This window comes from Penaeus vannamei, chromosome 25 (genome assembly GCF_042767895.1).
Source record: "Penaeus vannamei isolate JL-2024 chromosome 25, ASM4276789v1, whole genome shotgun sequence".
Taxonomy (NCBI): Eukaryota; Metazoa; Arthropoda; class Malacostraca; order Decapoda; family Penaeidae; genus Penaeus; species Penaeus vannamei.
This window is the reverse complement of record NC_091573.1, coordinates 20,840,935-20,855,934: the sequence shown is the minus strand read 5'-3', so window position 1 is coordinate 20,855,934 and position 15,000 is coordinate 20,840,935. Positions and strand designations below refer to the sequence as shown.

Sequence of the window (15,000 nt, the reverse complement as noted above, 5' to 3'; positions counted from 1 at the left end):
AAGCCTTCTGTATCTAGAGAGAAAAAGCAGCCTGCAAATTTTCAAGGTTTGTGGTTCCTTTGTATAAATAAAAGATATTGTAGGTTATGGGGATGTGGCTATTGTAACTTTTTATATCTTGGTTGTTTGGTTTGGAGAAATGATTAATGGTAGACTTTCAGTTGTTGTATGACCTCTTTTTTTAATTTCTTCAAACAGCACAAGTTGACAAGTTGTCAGCTTTGGGATTCCGGCCTGCTGATTGCACCCGTGCCCTGGAGGAATGTAGTGGTAGGCTTGATGATGCTGCTCTTTGGCTAACACATAATGCCCAGCCAGTGCCTGCTCCCACAGTGACAGTCCAGGACCAAGGCAAGTCAGGCACCATCAACTTCCATGCTGTAGAAATCAAGACGGGAAGTGTCAATGTGTGTGTCATTGATGACTGCGGGGATTGTGATGTCCCCTTGCTTGAGATTTCCCTCTCCCATCTCGGTTTGAAACAGGTATGTTTTCTAGTTGTGTTAGTGTGGTGGTCATTAGATATTACAAGCAAAGATTAATGAAAAGAGGGAAACCAGGGTAATTGTTCCCTATTCTCTTAGTTTTGAGCATTCTATGCATATATTTCTTCTTATCCATAACAATGATTATATTTGCAGGATTGGCAAGGAAAAGGATCAGCAAGCTGCTCTCTCTCAGTTGACTATTATAATAGAGCACTGTCAGGTTGGGAGCCTTTCTTAGAACCTTGGCGGTAAGTATATCTCCTTACGACTCTGCATTGTTCAAGTGAAACAGATTATGGCTTTTACCCAACCATCACAATAGCTAGCAGAATCTGTGTGTAACAGTGACAAGAAAAAAATATTTGCCATGTGTTTACATTTTCCATTCCATATTTCAGGTGTGGAGCAGAGTGGGACAAGACTCCATCAAGAGATCTCACTGGAGAACGGCTGTCCTTGAGTGTCAAGACAGAAGATACTGTAAATGTGAACATAACTAATACCTTGCTGGAATTGTACCACATGGTCAAGAACAACTGGACTTTAGATTATTACAACAGAGACAGGTTTGTTCTATTTCACCTGCTCACATTGAAATATTTTCTATTGATTGGTAATAGTCTTTTGTGTATACAGTATAAAGGTATTTAAATTGAATGTATGATTAATTTATATCACATGTTCTAGGCTGGAGATTGAAAATAACATTGTGTCCAATGAAGATGGAGGCAAAACCCTGGTGGTGAGTCCCCAGGGCTACAGAAGGCGTTCACCCTTTATACCTTTTGCACTCAAGAATGACACTGGATGTAATCTCTGTTTTGCAACCATGACAACAACCCCTGACAGGTATGGTAGTTAAGATTGTCATGATCAGCCAGAAGAGGGGTTTAATTTAAGGGGTAATGCTAATAGAATTGAAATAACTTTTGATGAAGGGGTAGTTATAGAAGGAATTCTTTAAGAAAATAGTGAATGATGTATTTATGCGTGATTCATTAATTTAGCAGTTTGATATAGTATCTTCAAAAGGACTGCCTATTAAGTTGATACTTTTAACATTGTATATTTGTTGCAAAGCTGGAGGGAAATTTGATAATCCTTGCCAGTCTATTGAAGTGTGAGATTTTGGTATATAGGAAGGCGATATCATTATAATAGCTTCTTTCCAACTTTTTGATCTTTGTCATTCTCCAGCATGGCTGATGTTGAGAACTTGGGACAGAACGTCATGCCAGAGGTAGACTGGATAAGTGTACCAGCTGGTAACACAGTCCCCTTCTCCTTTGAGGGTCGTGGAAAGCAGCGTCATCGAGATACCCATGAGCTAAAGGTTCACCAGCTATTGGTCCAGGTGGATGGTTGGCAGGCGGTTGGTCCTGTCACAGTGGACAAAGTCGGGGTATTCTTCAGGCTCGCTGTGTCACAGCCAGTGGGAGCCTCGACTCATGTACGTACTTGGTGACTTTGTTAAACTTCAGTTAGATGATATGTATATCTATTACAAGTAGATATATATGTATTTGTATTTATATTGAAGAGTGTATATATATATATTTTTTATGGAAACCCTCCTCTCTGTACCTGTAAATATTGCTGTTCTTATGTGCTAGTGCATCATGCAAAATTCATGTTTGATATAAGAATTCATATATTTTATGTCAGTCCATCCTTTCGTACTAACATCTGATTTTTTTTTTTATTATTTAGCTTTATGAACTGCCAAGTGCAAGAGTTGTCGTAGCAGTCACTCTGGATGGCTCAGCAAGGAAGCTGGTCACCATCCGATCTGCATTGATCCTCGCCAACCGACTTCACTATCCTGTAGATGTCAAGCTGGAAAATGTTGCACTCAGATTAGGGGGTATGAGTCACAAAAATTTGCTTGTTGATTTATATCATCCTTAACCTTCAGATTACGATCACCATTTTCTAATTCTTGTTCTGTTCTTGTTTTTCTTTATTTTGCTTGTCATCATTCCATCAAAAAGAGAAAAGTCAAATTAATTTAAAATAAGATGGAAAAGCAAAGAAATTATTTGTAAAGATGCAAATTTTGAGATTTTCATCTGTTTCTACTGTCATGAAAGTACCTGTACATGTCTTTATGTTGCCTTTTTGTCTAAATATGCTAACATGTGCAACCAGTGACAGTGGTTATTTCTTGCACAGTACCATGAGACAGGCAATATGCATAGTTTTACACAAGTTCCTGTAAATGAATGTAAAAAGCAACTTTGAGGGGTAGTGACTTCATTCAGTGACTTCATTCATGGTCATATGAGTGGACAGCTCTTTAGCATACACAACTTTGAGCATGCTTTACCTTGTGTGGCAGAATGTGGTATAGGTTACCCAATAATGATTCCAGTCATATAATTTCATGGATGTAGAAACCACTTGTCATCAAGGGGTTAATCCATGTCTGTGGGTAGTATGAATACATTTCATGGCCACAGTAATTTTAGTTTGTTAATTGTGTTTGCACAGAGATGGCTCCACAAGTGCTTAGTTGCCAAGTAGTCAATTATTAGTTCTATCAATCTCAACAGTTTGCAAGATTCTTTATTCATTTTATTGTTATTGATATTTTGATGACAATATATTAATAATGTCAGTGATAGTAATAACATTATCTATGTTAACAACATCAGGAAAAAAACAATGTTTTCCCGCAAATGATTGACTCCTTGCTAGCTGAGCACTAGTGGATTTTATGCTCAACAAAATTCTGAAAAATATCTACAGTGGACAACCTATAAACCTGCAGCCATTCGGTTTACAGAGAAGAAAGTCTCATCTGTTTAGAAGTCCTCATGATAATCTAAAAAATGTTTATTTGTATTTGTTCATTTGTTAATGCTTTATTTGTTTGTGTTTCCTTGTTCAAGCATTTATCATTCATATAGTTTTTGTCTATATCATAGAGAGACAAGGCTATTTAAGGAAATCTAGTTAATTAGCATTCTTTTGGTACCATTTGACAGTGTCAAACTAAGATCAAACAAATGTTTGATATGCACATTTATGTACATGGTGGTTTCTATTGGCCCTTGCAGAAATAAGGTAAGAGGCATTTATAAAAGTCTAAGAAACAGATGATTAAAAAAAAGGTAATTATCATTTGTATATGCTACAAATCAAAACTCACGTGGAAGTGAGGCAAGTGAGAAAGTGCCCAGAAGAAAAAAGAGAAAACAGTGATTGAATTTAGGTGCTGAGTGTTGTTCCATGATTTTCTTTACCTTGATTCAACCACAGAGCAGAAAAACAAATTGACATTCCAAAAAAAAAAAAAAAAAAAGATGGTAGAATATTGGGTTTGGCAGGAGAAGGTGGAGGGCTGTTCTTACTACTGATTGGCAGGGAAGATAATGTGTACCTGTTAGCTTCCTGGATCTAAATGGATGCTGCATCTGTCAGTTCTGCTAGACCTTTGTTTGAAGACTTTGGTCGGAATGACACCATTTCTTAAATTCTTGATCTGAAAATTTGATATATAATATTGAAGGATTGGCTGATGCATATTAATTAGCTCATAACGACAGGGAGTGGCCAAATTATCATTGGTTGATGCATAGATGATATTGTGTATCCATCTATGCATTCAGTCATTGATTCATACATTGCTCCATCTGTCCATCCGTCCATTGGTCCATGAGAAAACATTTAGTTTAGTTTAATTATTTATTTTGTTTGTTTCTTTGACATTAGAAATACTAAAACCTTGGTGTATTTTCAAGGGTTGGGCAGGTGTTATTCACAGCATCGATTGTGATGATTTTGTTAACTGCAAAAGCATTGAGGAATGTTTTTCAGTTTAAAGAATTGGCTAAAGTTAACTAGTTAACCCACTGGTGCCAAGTATTTACACTGTCTACTGTGGCTTTGTTATAGTAATATGGTTTTACATATTTACATATAGATGGTGTCCTAAGCATTTAGTCACTTGCGAAGCAATTACTATTCCTATCTGGCCTTACCCTTTATCCTGTTTGTTGATAAAAAAAGTTTTAATTTCTATAACAGTTTTTTTTGTTATTAAGATTATTGGTGTTATCATTTTTTATTACAATTCTGTAACAGAAAAAAGAATCAAGGAATAGGATGATAAGGTGAAGTCATAGATAAAAAACTACAGTAAACAGTGCATATGTACGTGCATCCCTGGTATCTGTGGGTTATTAAAATCTACTAAATGAAGTGTCATGAATTTTGATGTATCTGTTAAATACTTTTCATGTACCCATAGTAGAAATATTGAATTTGAGAAGTTATTTGAAGAATCTTCTGTAGTCTCAAACATGCATAGTTAGTATTGAGTTTGGCTTTGATGCACTAATAGAAAAACAGCATAATATCTTCATCTACATGTAGGCTCGCAAAAAGTCCCTTTTTTGACAACCTGATAACCTGTTTCAGCTCCAACGCAGCTTATCAAGCGACTGACCCCGGGCTCAGTCTACCCTGTGCCCATCAAGTTTGTCGAGTTACAGGTTAATGTCCGCCCAGTCCCGGACAGGAGCCGAAGTGTTTTCAGTTTCTCTAACAAGCCGGTCTTTTGTACCCAGTCCCTTAAGTTGGGGTATTTGGAGGGTGGGGCAAGACAGTGCCATGCCCTCAACAGTAATCAGGAACACCCCTATAGGTTTGTTCCTAGAAACATCTACGAATGCTAATTTGTTAATTCAGCTTGTTGTCTTTTGCCAGCCCTCCTTTGAGATTTTTTCTTTCTTTTTTCATCTTCCCTGTTTCTGTTTTGTTCCTGAATCTTGAGAGCTTGTCAGGTTTCTTCCATAGCACTGATGGCTGTATTTATCCCAACATACACGCTTTTGGACATGCTCCTGAGTAAGGTATACAAGGATAAATCAAATGAAAAAGTGGATTAACATAAAAGTTGCTGTTGGTGAGAGTCCAGCTTGTGTTGTCTGCACTGCTGCATGAAGTAGTGACCAGCTGGTCTTGTCTCAGACCTGGCATTTCCTTACCACTCTGTGTTGGGGAATGGATAGTCTATTTTAAGTCCTGTGCATATAATGTTTCTTTTTTTGGGTCAGATTTATTTTTATTTATCACTGGATTATGGTATTTGGTCTAGTTTCCTTAAATTCAATATGACTCCATGATGTTCTAAGGGTTGCTCCAAATGTTATCAAAAATAGGTTGTTTTTATGACTGCTAAAATGCAAAGCTAAAATATTGTGGTACTGGTCTTTAGGGAAAAGTCTATCAGCTTCAAGATTTTTGGAATGATGTGTCCAATGCTTCATTGTTACTTGTTTCTAATAGTGAGTTGACAAGGTGACCTTAATTGACCAACATTGGTAACTATTGATTGGCCATTAAGTTAGTTGCAATAGCTACTTTCTTGATGACTAGAACTTGATTCTAGTATCACGACAAAGCATGTTGGAACGGGAGCTCTGCCATCATAACCTTGAGAATCTTCAACTAGAGAATGTAAAAGGGGCATGTTATGACCAGCAGCCATAATATAATGGCTTATAAAGAAATGTCAGTTTGTGATGCATTAGAAAATTTCCTTTGATTAATGAAAACAAAGTGTTTAGGAAGTCATGAAAACGTGCAGTATTATCATGATATTCTTTGAGGAAGATGAGTTTACATCAGGCCTAGATACAGGAAAGACACTTAGAAGCAAGAAGGACAAGGAAGGTGTTAGGGATTGACAAGGATAGGAAAGAAGCGGACTAATGAATTATGACTGTGGAATGGAGAAAATTAACATCAGACTTTGAACAAGGAAGACAACTCTACCAATATTTTGGAATAAAAGTTTTTATTTTATTTTACAATATTTTGTGTATAGTTTATTCATGTATGATACAATATATTACTGTTACAGTGAAATAGTGCAAAAGTATGTTATGTATTATTATTTTATGTACTGTTTACTTATTTATTTAATTGTCTATTTGATTTTTTTTATCTAGCTTGTCTACCCCCTAGCTAGCATGCTAATATGCAAAGCTCCTGCAATTAGTTTCCTCTATGTGGACATAGCAGTCATTTTATTTTTGTTTCATGTTACCTCAGATGTTAAAATCCTTCAAGTGGCTCCCAAGTCCAAAGTACCTGTCCCACTGGTGTATGCTTGGGCTCGGATTTTGGTGCGGCCAGTCACTGCTCCTGGGGGGGGTTGGCTGTATTGCCAGGAGCCACTGCACTGGCTCACCCTCCTCAAGCCCCGGCAGGAGGCCACAGACCTAAGAGCTTGCCCTGCCATCAACACGCACTTGCCACCTTTTAGGTCTGAATGAGTTTTTTGTTTTTTATTTGATTTTTATGCTTTTTGAAGACCTTGGTTTGGGCATTTAAATTTTATTCTATTTAGGTGTGTTGATATACTTTTAGGGCTTTGTATAGAGCTTTTAGAAAAAATGTAGTGACTCATGATTTAAGTGTTGTTGCATTCTTAACGTGAGGAAATATAGTTTGATGTTGTAAAAACTCTGAATCTTGATGTGCATGATTAAGTGTTAGATATTTGTTTGTCCTAGAATACTTAATATATAAAATGATGAGTATAAGACAGTGTTAACTTATGGCAGTAGTGAAGTAACCTAATTTGTTTCAAAGATGTCTTGAAAAGTTATCTTAAAGTAGAGCAATCATATATATATATTTTCATTTACAAAATTAAAAGTCTGTTTAACATGAATCTTTAAGGAAAATCTATGTATATTTTTAAAGTTCCTAATGGTTGAACAGGTTTTGTGTTCATGTGAAGAGAGACAATTTTCCTGTGGATTCATCTCCCCCTTCTCCACCCACAAACTCTCCACATTTAACACCTCGACATAATGAGTGGGTGAGTAGAGGATTAATGATAATTGTTTTTATTGTAATGTATTTTCCATTTTTCCCCTAGTGTTATATTGGAACATCATGTTTTGATTGCATATAACACTACAACTTCTTCCATATAACACCACAACTTCATCCTTATGTTTTATTGCATTTCTAATAATTTCACAGGTTCAACCAGGTCACACAATAGTGCTAGTGAGCCCCTTGACCTTGGTCAACCTACTCCCATATGACTTACACTACGAAGTCAAGGCAACAGGCAATGTGGGTCGAGTCAAGCCGGGAGCGGATGACTGCCTCCACTCTGTTGACCCAGCTCAGAGTATCTCCCTTTCTATATGGACAGATGCTCTTGAGCCTTGTGGAGAGATAACACTAAATCCATCTACCTCCATGTATGTGCTGCCATTCAAATTGCAGGACTCACAGAAGCGTATCCTATACATTCACTTAAAAGTGAAGCCGCAGTTTGGAGGAGCGCTGAAGGTCAGTTTTCATTAATCTTTTCTAGATATTGGAATTTCTAGTGTTAACATGAACAAACACAAGTAAACACAAATATGCACACAAACTCACAAACACACAAACACATGCAAACAAACACACTCAAACATAAACAATAAAGATACAAGCACAAGCAACACAACACACAAACACAATCAAACTCAAGCAAAAAAACAAGTAAACAAACAAGCAAGGAAGCACACACAACCATACATACACAAACACACACAAGCATGTACAAATATACACAAACATGCACAAACATGTATACACACACATGCACACACACACATGCACACACACACATGCACACACACACATGCACACACACACATGCACACACACACATGCACACACACACATGCACACACACACATGCACACACACGCACACGCACACACGCACACACACGCACACACATGCACGCACACACATGCACACACACACATGCACACACACACATGCATACACACACAAATGCACACACATGCACACACACACACACACACGCACACACACGCATGCACACATGCACACACACATGCACACACACACATGCACACACACACATGCACACACACACATGCACACACACACATGCACACACACACATGCACACACACACATGCACACACACATACACACACACACATGCACACACACACACACACACACACACACACACACACACACACACACACACACACACACACACACACACACACACACACACACACACACACTCATGCACACCCCCAAAACACCCACGCGCACCTCCAAAACACCCACGCGCACCTCCAAAACACCCACGCGCACCTCCAAAACACCCACGCGCACCTCCAAAACACACGCGCACCTCCAAAACACACACACGCACCTCCAAAACACACACGCGCACCTCCAAAACACCCACGCGCACCTCCAAAACACACACACGCACACCGCATATACATCTTTGTTATTTTTTTGTTGAATAATACTTTTTATCCAGTTAGTTTGGCTTTTGATTGTCCTTCTAATTTCTTATTGAGGGGTAATCAAAACCTTGTCAAAAAATGTATAATACAAAAATATAAGTGTGAAATAAAGATGTAACTGAGGGAATTCTCTTTTACAGGTTGTCGTATATGCAGGATATTGGCTCATCAACAAGACAGGGTTACCCTTGGTCTTCAAACAGGAGGGTGTATCAGCTGATGCTGCAGGTTTGGATACTATGGTGTTAAGAAATAGAAAAAGTTTATTTTTATATTCAAGTTGGCATGTACTGAAAATGTAGGGAATTTGCTGGAATGATTATAGGTACCAAAAGATTTTCTTAATCTAAATCCGATTTAAAGAAAGTTGTACAAATGAGAGTCAGTTGACACTTGGGTAATACTTATTTTCCTCTCTAATTACCTTCAGGGCAGGACATGGAACATGAAGTAGCTCGTTGTGCAGCCCCACTGATGTTCTCTTTCACTGATCGTGATGCCAACCCTATGCTTGTTGCTCGGGTGGGACGCAACTTACATCCTGAGTCGAGAGCACAGGTAAGAAAAGATATTTTCCAGTTTGCACTGTATATTGGGTTGAGAAATTTTTGTAAAAGTGCTTACAATTTACAATTCTTTAGAAAGCTATGGCTTCATTATAATCTGATGTTTGATGAATGTGCACAGCAGGAGGCTAAATGTGTATGAATAAAAAAAATTTATATGTAATTTTCATTTCCCAGTTTTGCCATAAGCTCCCTCTGACACAAGGGACATGGGTTCGCCGTCTCAGAGTCAGTCCTTCAGATGCCCGGCCAGACCATGTCTACATTGTCGGTGTTGATGTGAGACCAGGACGTGGACGATATAGAGACACGTACATGGTCACATTCTCACCTCGCTTCCAGATTGAGAATAGGTCCTCCCATGAGCTGATTATTGCACAGAAATGCTTTACGACATCCTTTGTGAGCTGAGTTCTTTGTTTTGTTCTTGAGGATTTCCTAATGTTCCGGAATAATTTTGTGTTTTTTATTTGTTCACATTCTCTTAATTTTCTACAGTTCCTAATCTCAGACTTTAATTGCACAGACCGACCCTGGAGCCCAATCTACCTGGTTACGAGCCATCCCATGTTGCTGGCTCCCCTTCCACTGGCCACGACCTGACAAGGACCAGCTATTGTGCATATGTCTTCGAGATGTCCAAGGGTGTCATTGGTCTGGTGGATTCTTTATAGAGAAGATTGACTCTTTCTACCTGAATATTCGGTAAGTTTATGTGTAAATTGTACGTATACAGTTGGTAAGACTATTGAAAGAGAGGTGCTATAGAGGATGGTTGGTCATCCTCTATTTGATTGGTCTGTTATCTCTTTATGGAGTGATTGGTTGTAGGTGTGAGAGCCCACAGGTTTAGCTGGGTGCTGGAGGTGTTGCTGGAGATCGATGGGGAGAGCTGGTGTGGCTCCCGACAGGTAAGGCCTGGGTAGGGCTGGAGTTGCTTGCTGCTTTGTCTTCTTCAGTTTGGAGGATTGAAATGAGTGATGATCTCTGCCTGGGCACTGGAGCTTAAGTACTATTAAGCTGTGTCAGCTACCCAGGACGGATAGATACAATAGTTAGATAGATTTATAGAGAGGAAGATTGATTGCTTTAGAGATTGATACAGTTGTACGATTATACAGTGCCTACACTGTGGGCACTGTATAATTGTCTAGACTATATATGTTTGTACCTTACCCAAATTTTTTAGATTATTTTGCTGTCTTAGATGTGAGAAGACTATATTAGCATATATATCTATCACCAAAATTTTGTTTTTGCTTTTCTCTAAGTCCTTTTTTTTTAAAGCTGTGACTTGAGTTTGTTTTTAATTTTTTTTTATTGACATTTTTTTTTTTTACAGAGATGGCAACAGTCACTCGTATTTCATCCGTGTAGAAGTCATCATCAATGATGCCACCTACTTCATTGTCTTCACCGATGCAGAATCCTTGCCTCCTCCCTTTCGAATCGACAACTTCTCTGAAGTGCCAATCACCTACTACCAGGTATGAAAGGGGTGTTTGCATTTATGCAGAAGTAATCGACGTCTTAGTCATTTAGAGATATATATGGATATTGTGGTTATTTTATATATTTCATTTTTTTTCTGTTCATAGACTGGCACTCAGGAGGAGAGGTTAAGAACTATAGTCAAGCCACGCTCATGTGTCGCTTATGCCTGGGATGATGTAATGTTGCCACCTCACCTCACGTGCGTTGCCCCGGGGGGAACCTCTGCCACGTATAACTTGAACATTCTCTGCGAGGGTGCAAGGTTAACATATGAGAACTTCATCTACATTGCTTTCACAGGGACCTTTCGCAAGTGAGTAATGTTATATTGCTCCTTGGTTTAGATTTTGCCATTTTTTTGTAAAAACCTTTGCCTTGCTTTTTATTCTTTTACTTCTTTATTTATTATTTATTTATCTATTTGTTTATTTTTTTTTACTTTTTAGAAAGTAATGTGTTTCAGAAATTTATTTTCTGGGCCAGTGCTTGGTATCCTTTCACTGCTCACAGTCAAGCATTTTCCTGCAGTTAAAAAGTAAATGATAATTGGCTTTTTTGGAAATGCTTTTGTTCCCTCCATGTTGAGAGGCCCCTTAACTAATGGTATCTTTTATCACCCTGGGAAGAAGGTTGCCATTACACATGTAAGTATCCACACATTCTTTGGAATGTTGCTACACTTCCCTGCTTGCCAGCCATCATTGTGTGCACGTAGCTTGCCACTTAGTGTCACCGGCTCTGCGCTCTGCCAAAAGTATGTGACCCCAGTGACCTTGCAAGAAATTTTGCAATGGTTATTCATGGACTGGGAAGAGAGTTTTGGCAGTGTCCTCAAGCTGTCAAATAGAGAATTGTTGAAAGTTATTAATGCGTCCAATAGATCAGTTGGTAGTGTCATATTTTTACTTTCTCTTTTGTTTTTAATCTGTCACTGCCACATTTCTTGGTGAATGAAGGTTTATTTATTAATTTTCTCTGTCAGGATTAGATATGATGGAATAGCTTACTTTTTCTCTACCTATTGACTTGATATTTGTCAGGATCATCAGCAAAGGACTGAAGATCCCTTTAATGAGTCCATGCATAGTTTCATTTTAGTATTATAGTACATGAGGGTCCTTTTTTCTGTCAAGTTAAGTACACTTCCCAGAACACCTCTTAAACCCTCTTTTTAGGAATACTTATGATGAAGGTTCACATGACGTGAAATTATATGTTTTTCTTGCCAGAAAGGTAATTTTCAAGGCACCTTAAACATTGATTATTGTCACTTTGTTAGGAGGGAAGAATTTGCTGTTTTTTCCCTCTTTATACATGCATTCTTATATACATATACTTTTTATGTATTCATATCTGTCTCTTGTTCATCTCTTCAAGATATGCAAGGTATTTAGTGTCATGAATGGTAACTGCTGACCTTCAGTACTAATTATGACTTATTACCTCTGTATTGAGGACATTACTGATACCTCTTTCTGTAGACAAAGAACATGTTCAGTGAATGACATCATCTTTTAGGAAAGGCATATATGTATATATATTTTTTTACTTTGGATTTGGCCCAGCTTTGAATTCTTTATTTTTAGATAGTTCCTTCTTTGTTAGCAGTCACAGGTGCTAGTTCCTTACTTCTTTATGATGATGGTGATGATGATGAGGGTGATGGTAATAGTGGACAAGTTAAGTTTTGATATTGTTATGATTTTGTGATGTTCAATAACTGCTTGACAGCTTTGAATAGTCATTGTGAGTACTCTTTACAAGAAACAGATTTCTGAAGAGAATTTTCGGTCTTTTTTTTAAAATAAAATAGCTGAATAAGACAGAATATTTTTGAGAAAGAGGTTAATTGATAAGTACACACAAAAGCATTTCTCTCTGTGATTAGTCTGATGTTAAATGTAAATACTTTATTGGTAGTATCATGTATTTAGAAAGATGTACTGTATATTGAAAGCATTGAAAATCAAAAGATTAGGTTTTGGTAGTATTATGTATTTCGAAAGATGTACTGTATATTGAAAGCATTGAAAATCAAAATATTAGGTTTGTAGTAGATTGAAATCCTATCATAGTTTTAAGATTTTCTTCCTTTAATAATTATGTACTCATTTAGCATGCCTTTTTTGGCAGATGTGTATTTTTTATTGGCATTTTATATCTTTCATTGGCATTTTATAAAAAAAGAAGCAGAAAGAGAATATTGCTTTCTATTATTTATTGTCTATGAATTTTTTTCTTCCTTTTTATGGAAGAAGGTTGTGCTGCTGATTCCTGCATTTGTGCCTGTGTGGCAGAATAACATTGCATGGGATTTTCCTCTTATATAGGAGTTTGTGAGTGGAATAGTGAAATAGTTTGCTGTGAATTGAAGCAGCCCTTCTAAATTTCTAATGCCAGACAGCTTCTTGCATACATGCACACATATATGGAAACTTGCAGACACATACAGAAAAATGCAGCCATGTGTAGACACAGAGACACAAGATGAGACCTGCCAACACTTGCTTACACATGCTGATACATGTTGACACATGCAGACTCATGCCAAAACAGGCAGGTATATTCAGACATATACAGATATACTAAGACACCTTGAAACACAGAAAAACATACGCAGACTACACAATTGCTAAAGAACAGTTTCTCTTCACAAAAGGAATCTCTAGTCTACCCAAAATACAAGATACAGATTATAGTATACTCAAGTGCTCAGTCACAATGAACCAGGGGTTATAAGACAATGAACATCTTTAATGAATATTTTATTTAAGCAGTTGCAGCAATGATATGGGAGGTGTGACAACTGTACAAAACACAAACGTACCTTCACTGTTTACTTCTTTCCTTCTTTCTTACAGAATGTGTGTCTTTTATAGTGTAGAGTAAATAAGCCTAGTAGTGTTTTTAGATGCTGAGTACCAAGCCAAGTTTTGCCCACACAAATCTGCATGCGGATGATGATATTGGACTTGTGACTGGATGGTCAAATTGCTCGGAGACACTTCTGTCCTACATACCAATGTTCAGGGGTCTTTTCCCACTGTGTGTTTTACAAAGAACAAAGAATATGTTTTTTAATGAAGTTGTGGGAGGATATTTGTTTTAGTGTCTGAAGTAAAGAGATCTAATGAGTATAGTTAAAGAAATTTTCCTTCCCTGATATGCACAGTTTTTGAAACAAAGTCTTTGAAACAAAATTGAAAATGCATAATGCAAATACTCAAGATTTTATGGGCAATGTATTGATTTATATGATTACTAATTGAAGGAACCTGTACAGACATTCATTAGTGACCAAATACTTGGAAAGGATTGTGAAAATACTTACAGATCAAATTTTGTATAATAGATTGGCAGTTTAAGCATTACAAAATATTGCTTTTGCTTGTCACAGTGTATTTGTGCAGTTGTTACATGTCTTGCATTCATGACAATATCTCATAACAAAGTGAAGTATTTTGTATCTAATATTTTTCCTATTTTTCCCTCTTTTCACTGTTGTTTTTTTAAACTAATTTTCTAAACCAAGAACTTATGACAAATATGCAGTACTTGATGGAAGTACTGCAAAGTCATATTAATCTATCTATCTTTCTCTATGTATGTATGTATGTATATATGTATGTATGTATGTATGTATGTATGTATGTATGTATGTATCTCTATCTATATGTGCATCTATCTATCTATCTGTCTATGTATCTATCTGTCTATCTATCTATCTATTTATCTATCTATATCTATCTATCTATTTGTCTATCTATCTATCTGTCTATCTATATATATTTATCTATTTATATATATATGTATATACATATGTGCATATAAGTACTTATATATATGAATAGCTGTGTATGTATTTTCTCTTAGTTTATCTTATTTTTCTGAAGTGGCTCTAGAAGTATAACTCCGACTGTTAAAGACATCTGTCAGTGTAATCTGTGCATGATTTTTTTTTGAAAGAAGGTAATGTCTGAATGCAAGCCCTGAAATGAGAGAAGAACATACACACTACATTACATAATTAATTAGCATGTCATATCCATTATATGTTCTGCAGAATGTATTGTTGATTAAATATGAAAAAACATTGTACTGCATTGTATTTCATATATTGCTATGAAATGTTTACAT

At 36.9% G+C, this 15,000-nt stretch overlaps 1 protein-coding gene across 1 annotated transcript in view; it reads left to right on the top strand.

Annotated features, from left to right (window-relative positions):
- Nucleotides 1-15,000, top strand: part of Vps13D (vacuolar protein sorting 13D) — an 86,451-nt gene that overhangs the window by 36,457 nt on the left and 34,994 nt on the right. The window contains exons 42-58 of the mRNA XM_070138927.1: nt 1-46; nt 199-485; nt 642-736; nt 887-1,054; nt 1,176-1,337; nt 1,686-1,938; nt 2,199-2,352; nt 4,911-5,136; nt 7,224-7,323; nt 7,491-7,808; nt 8,944-9,031; nt 9,234-9,361; nt 9,547-9,771; nt 9,896-10,074; nt 10,712-10,856; nt 10,968-11,176; nt 11,490-11,507. The exon at nt 1-46 is cut by the window's left edge and continues 99 nt beyond it. Of these exons, the coding sequence (XP_069995028.1) occupies nt 1-46; nt 199-485; nt 642-736; nt 887-1,054; nt 1,176-1,337; nt 1,686-1,938; nt 2,199-2,352; nt 4,911-5,136; nt 7,224-7,323; nt 7,491-7,808; nt 8,944-9,031; nt 9,234-9,361; nt 9,547-9,771; nt 9,896-10,074; nt 10,712-10,856; nt 10,968-11,176; nt 11,490-11,507 (2,801 nt within the window). The remainder of the gene's footprint in view (nt 47-198; nt 486-641; nt 737-886; nt 1,055-1,175; nt 1,338-1,685; nt 1,939-2,198; nt 2,353-4,910; nt 5,137-7,223; nt 7,324-7,490; nt 7,809-8,943; nt 9,032-9,233; nt 9,362-9,546; nt 9,772-9,895; nt 10,075-10,711; nt 10,857-10,967; nt 11,177-11,489; nt 11,508-15,000) is intronic.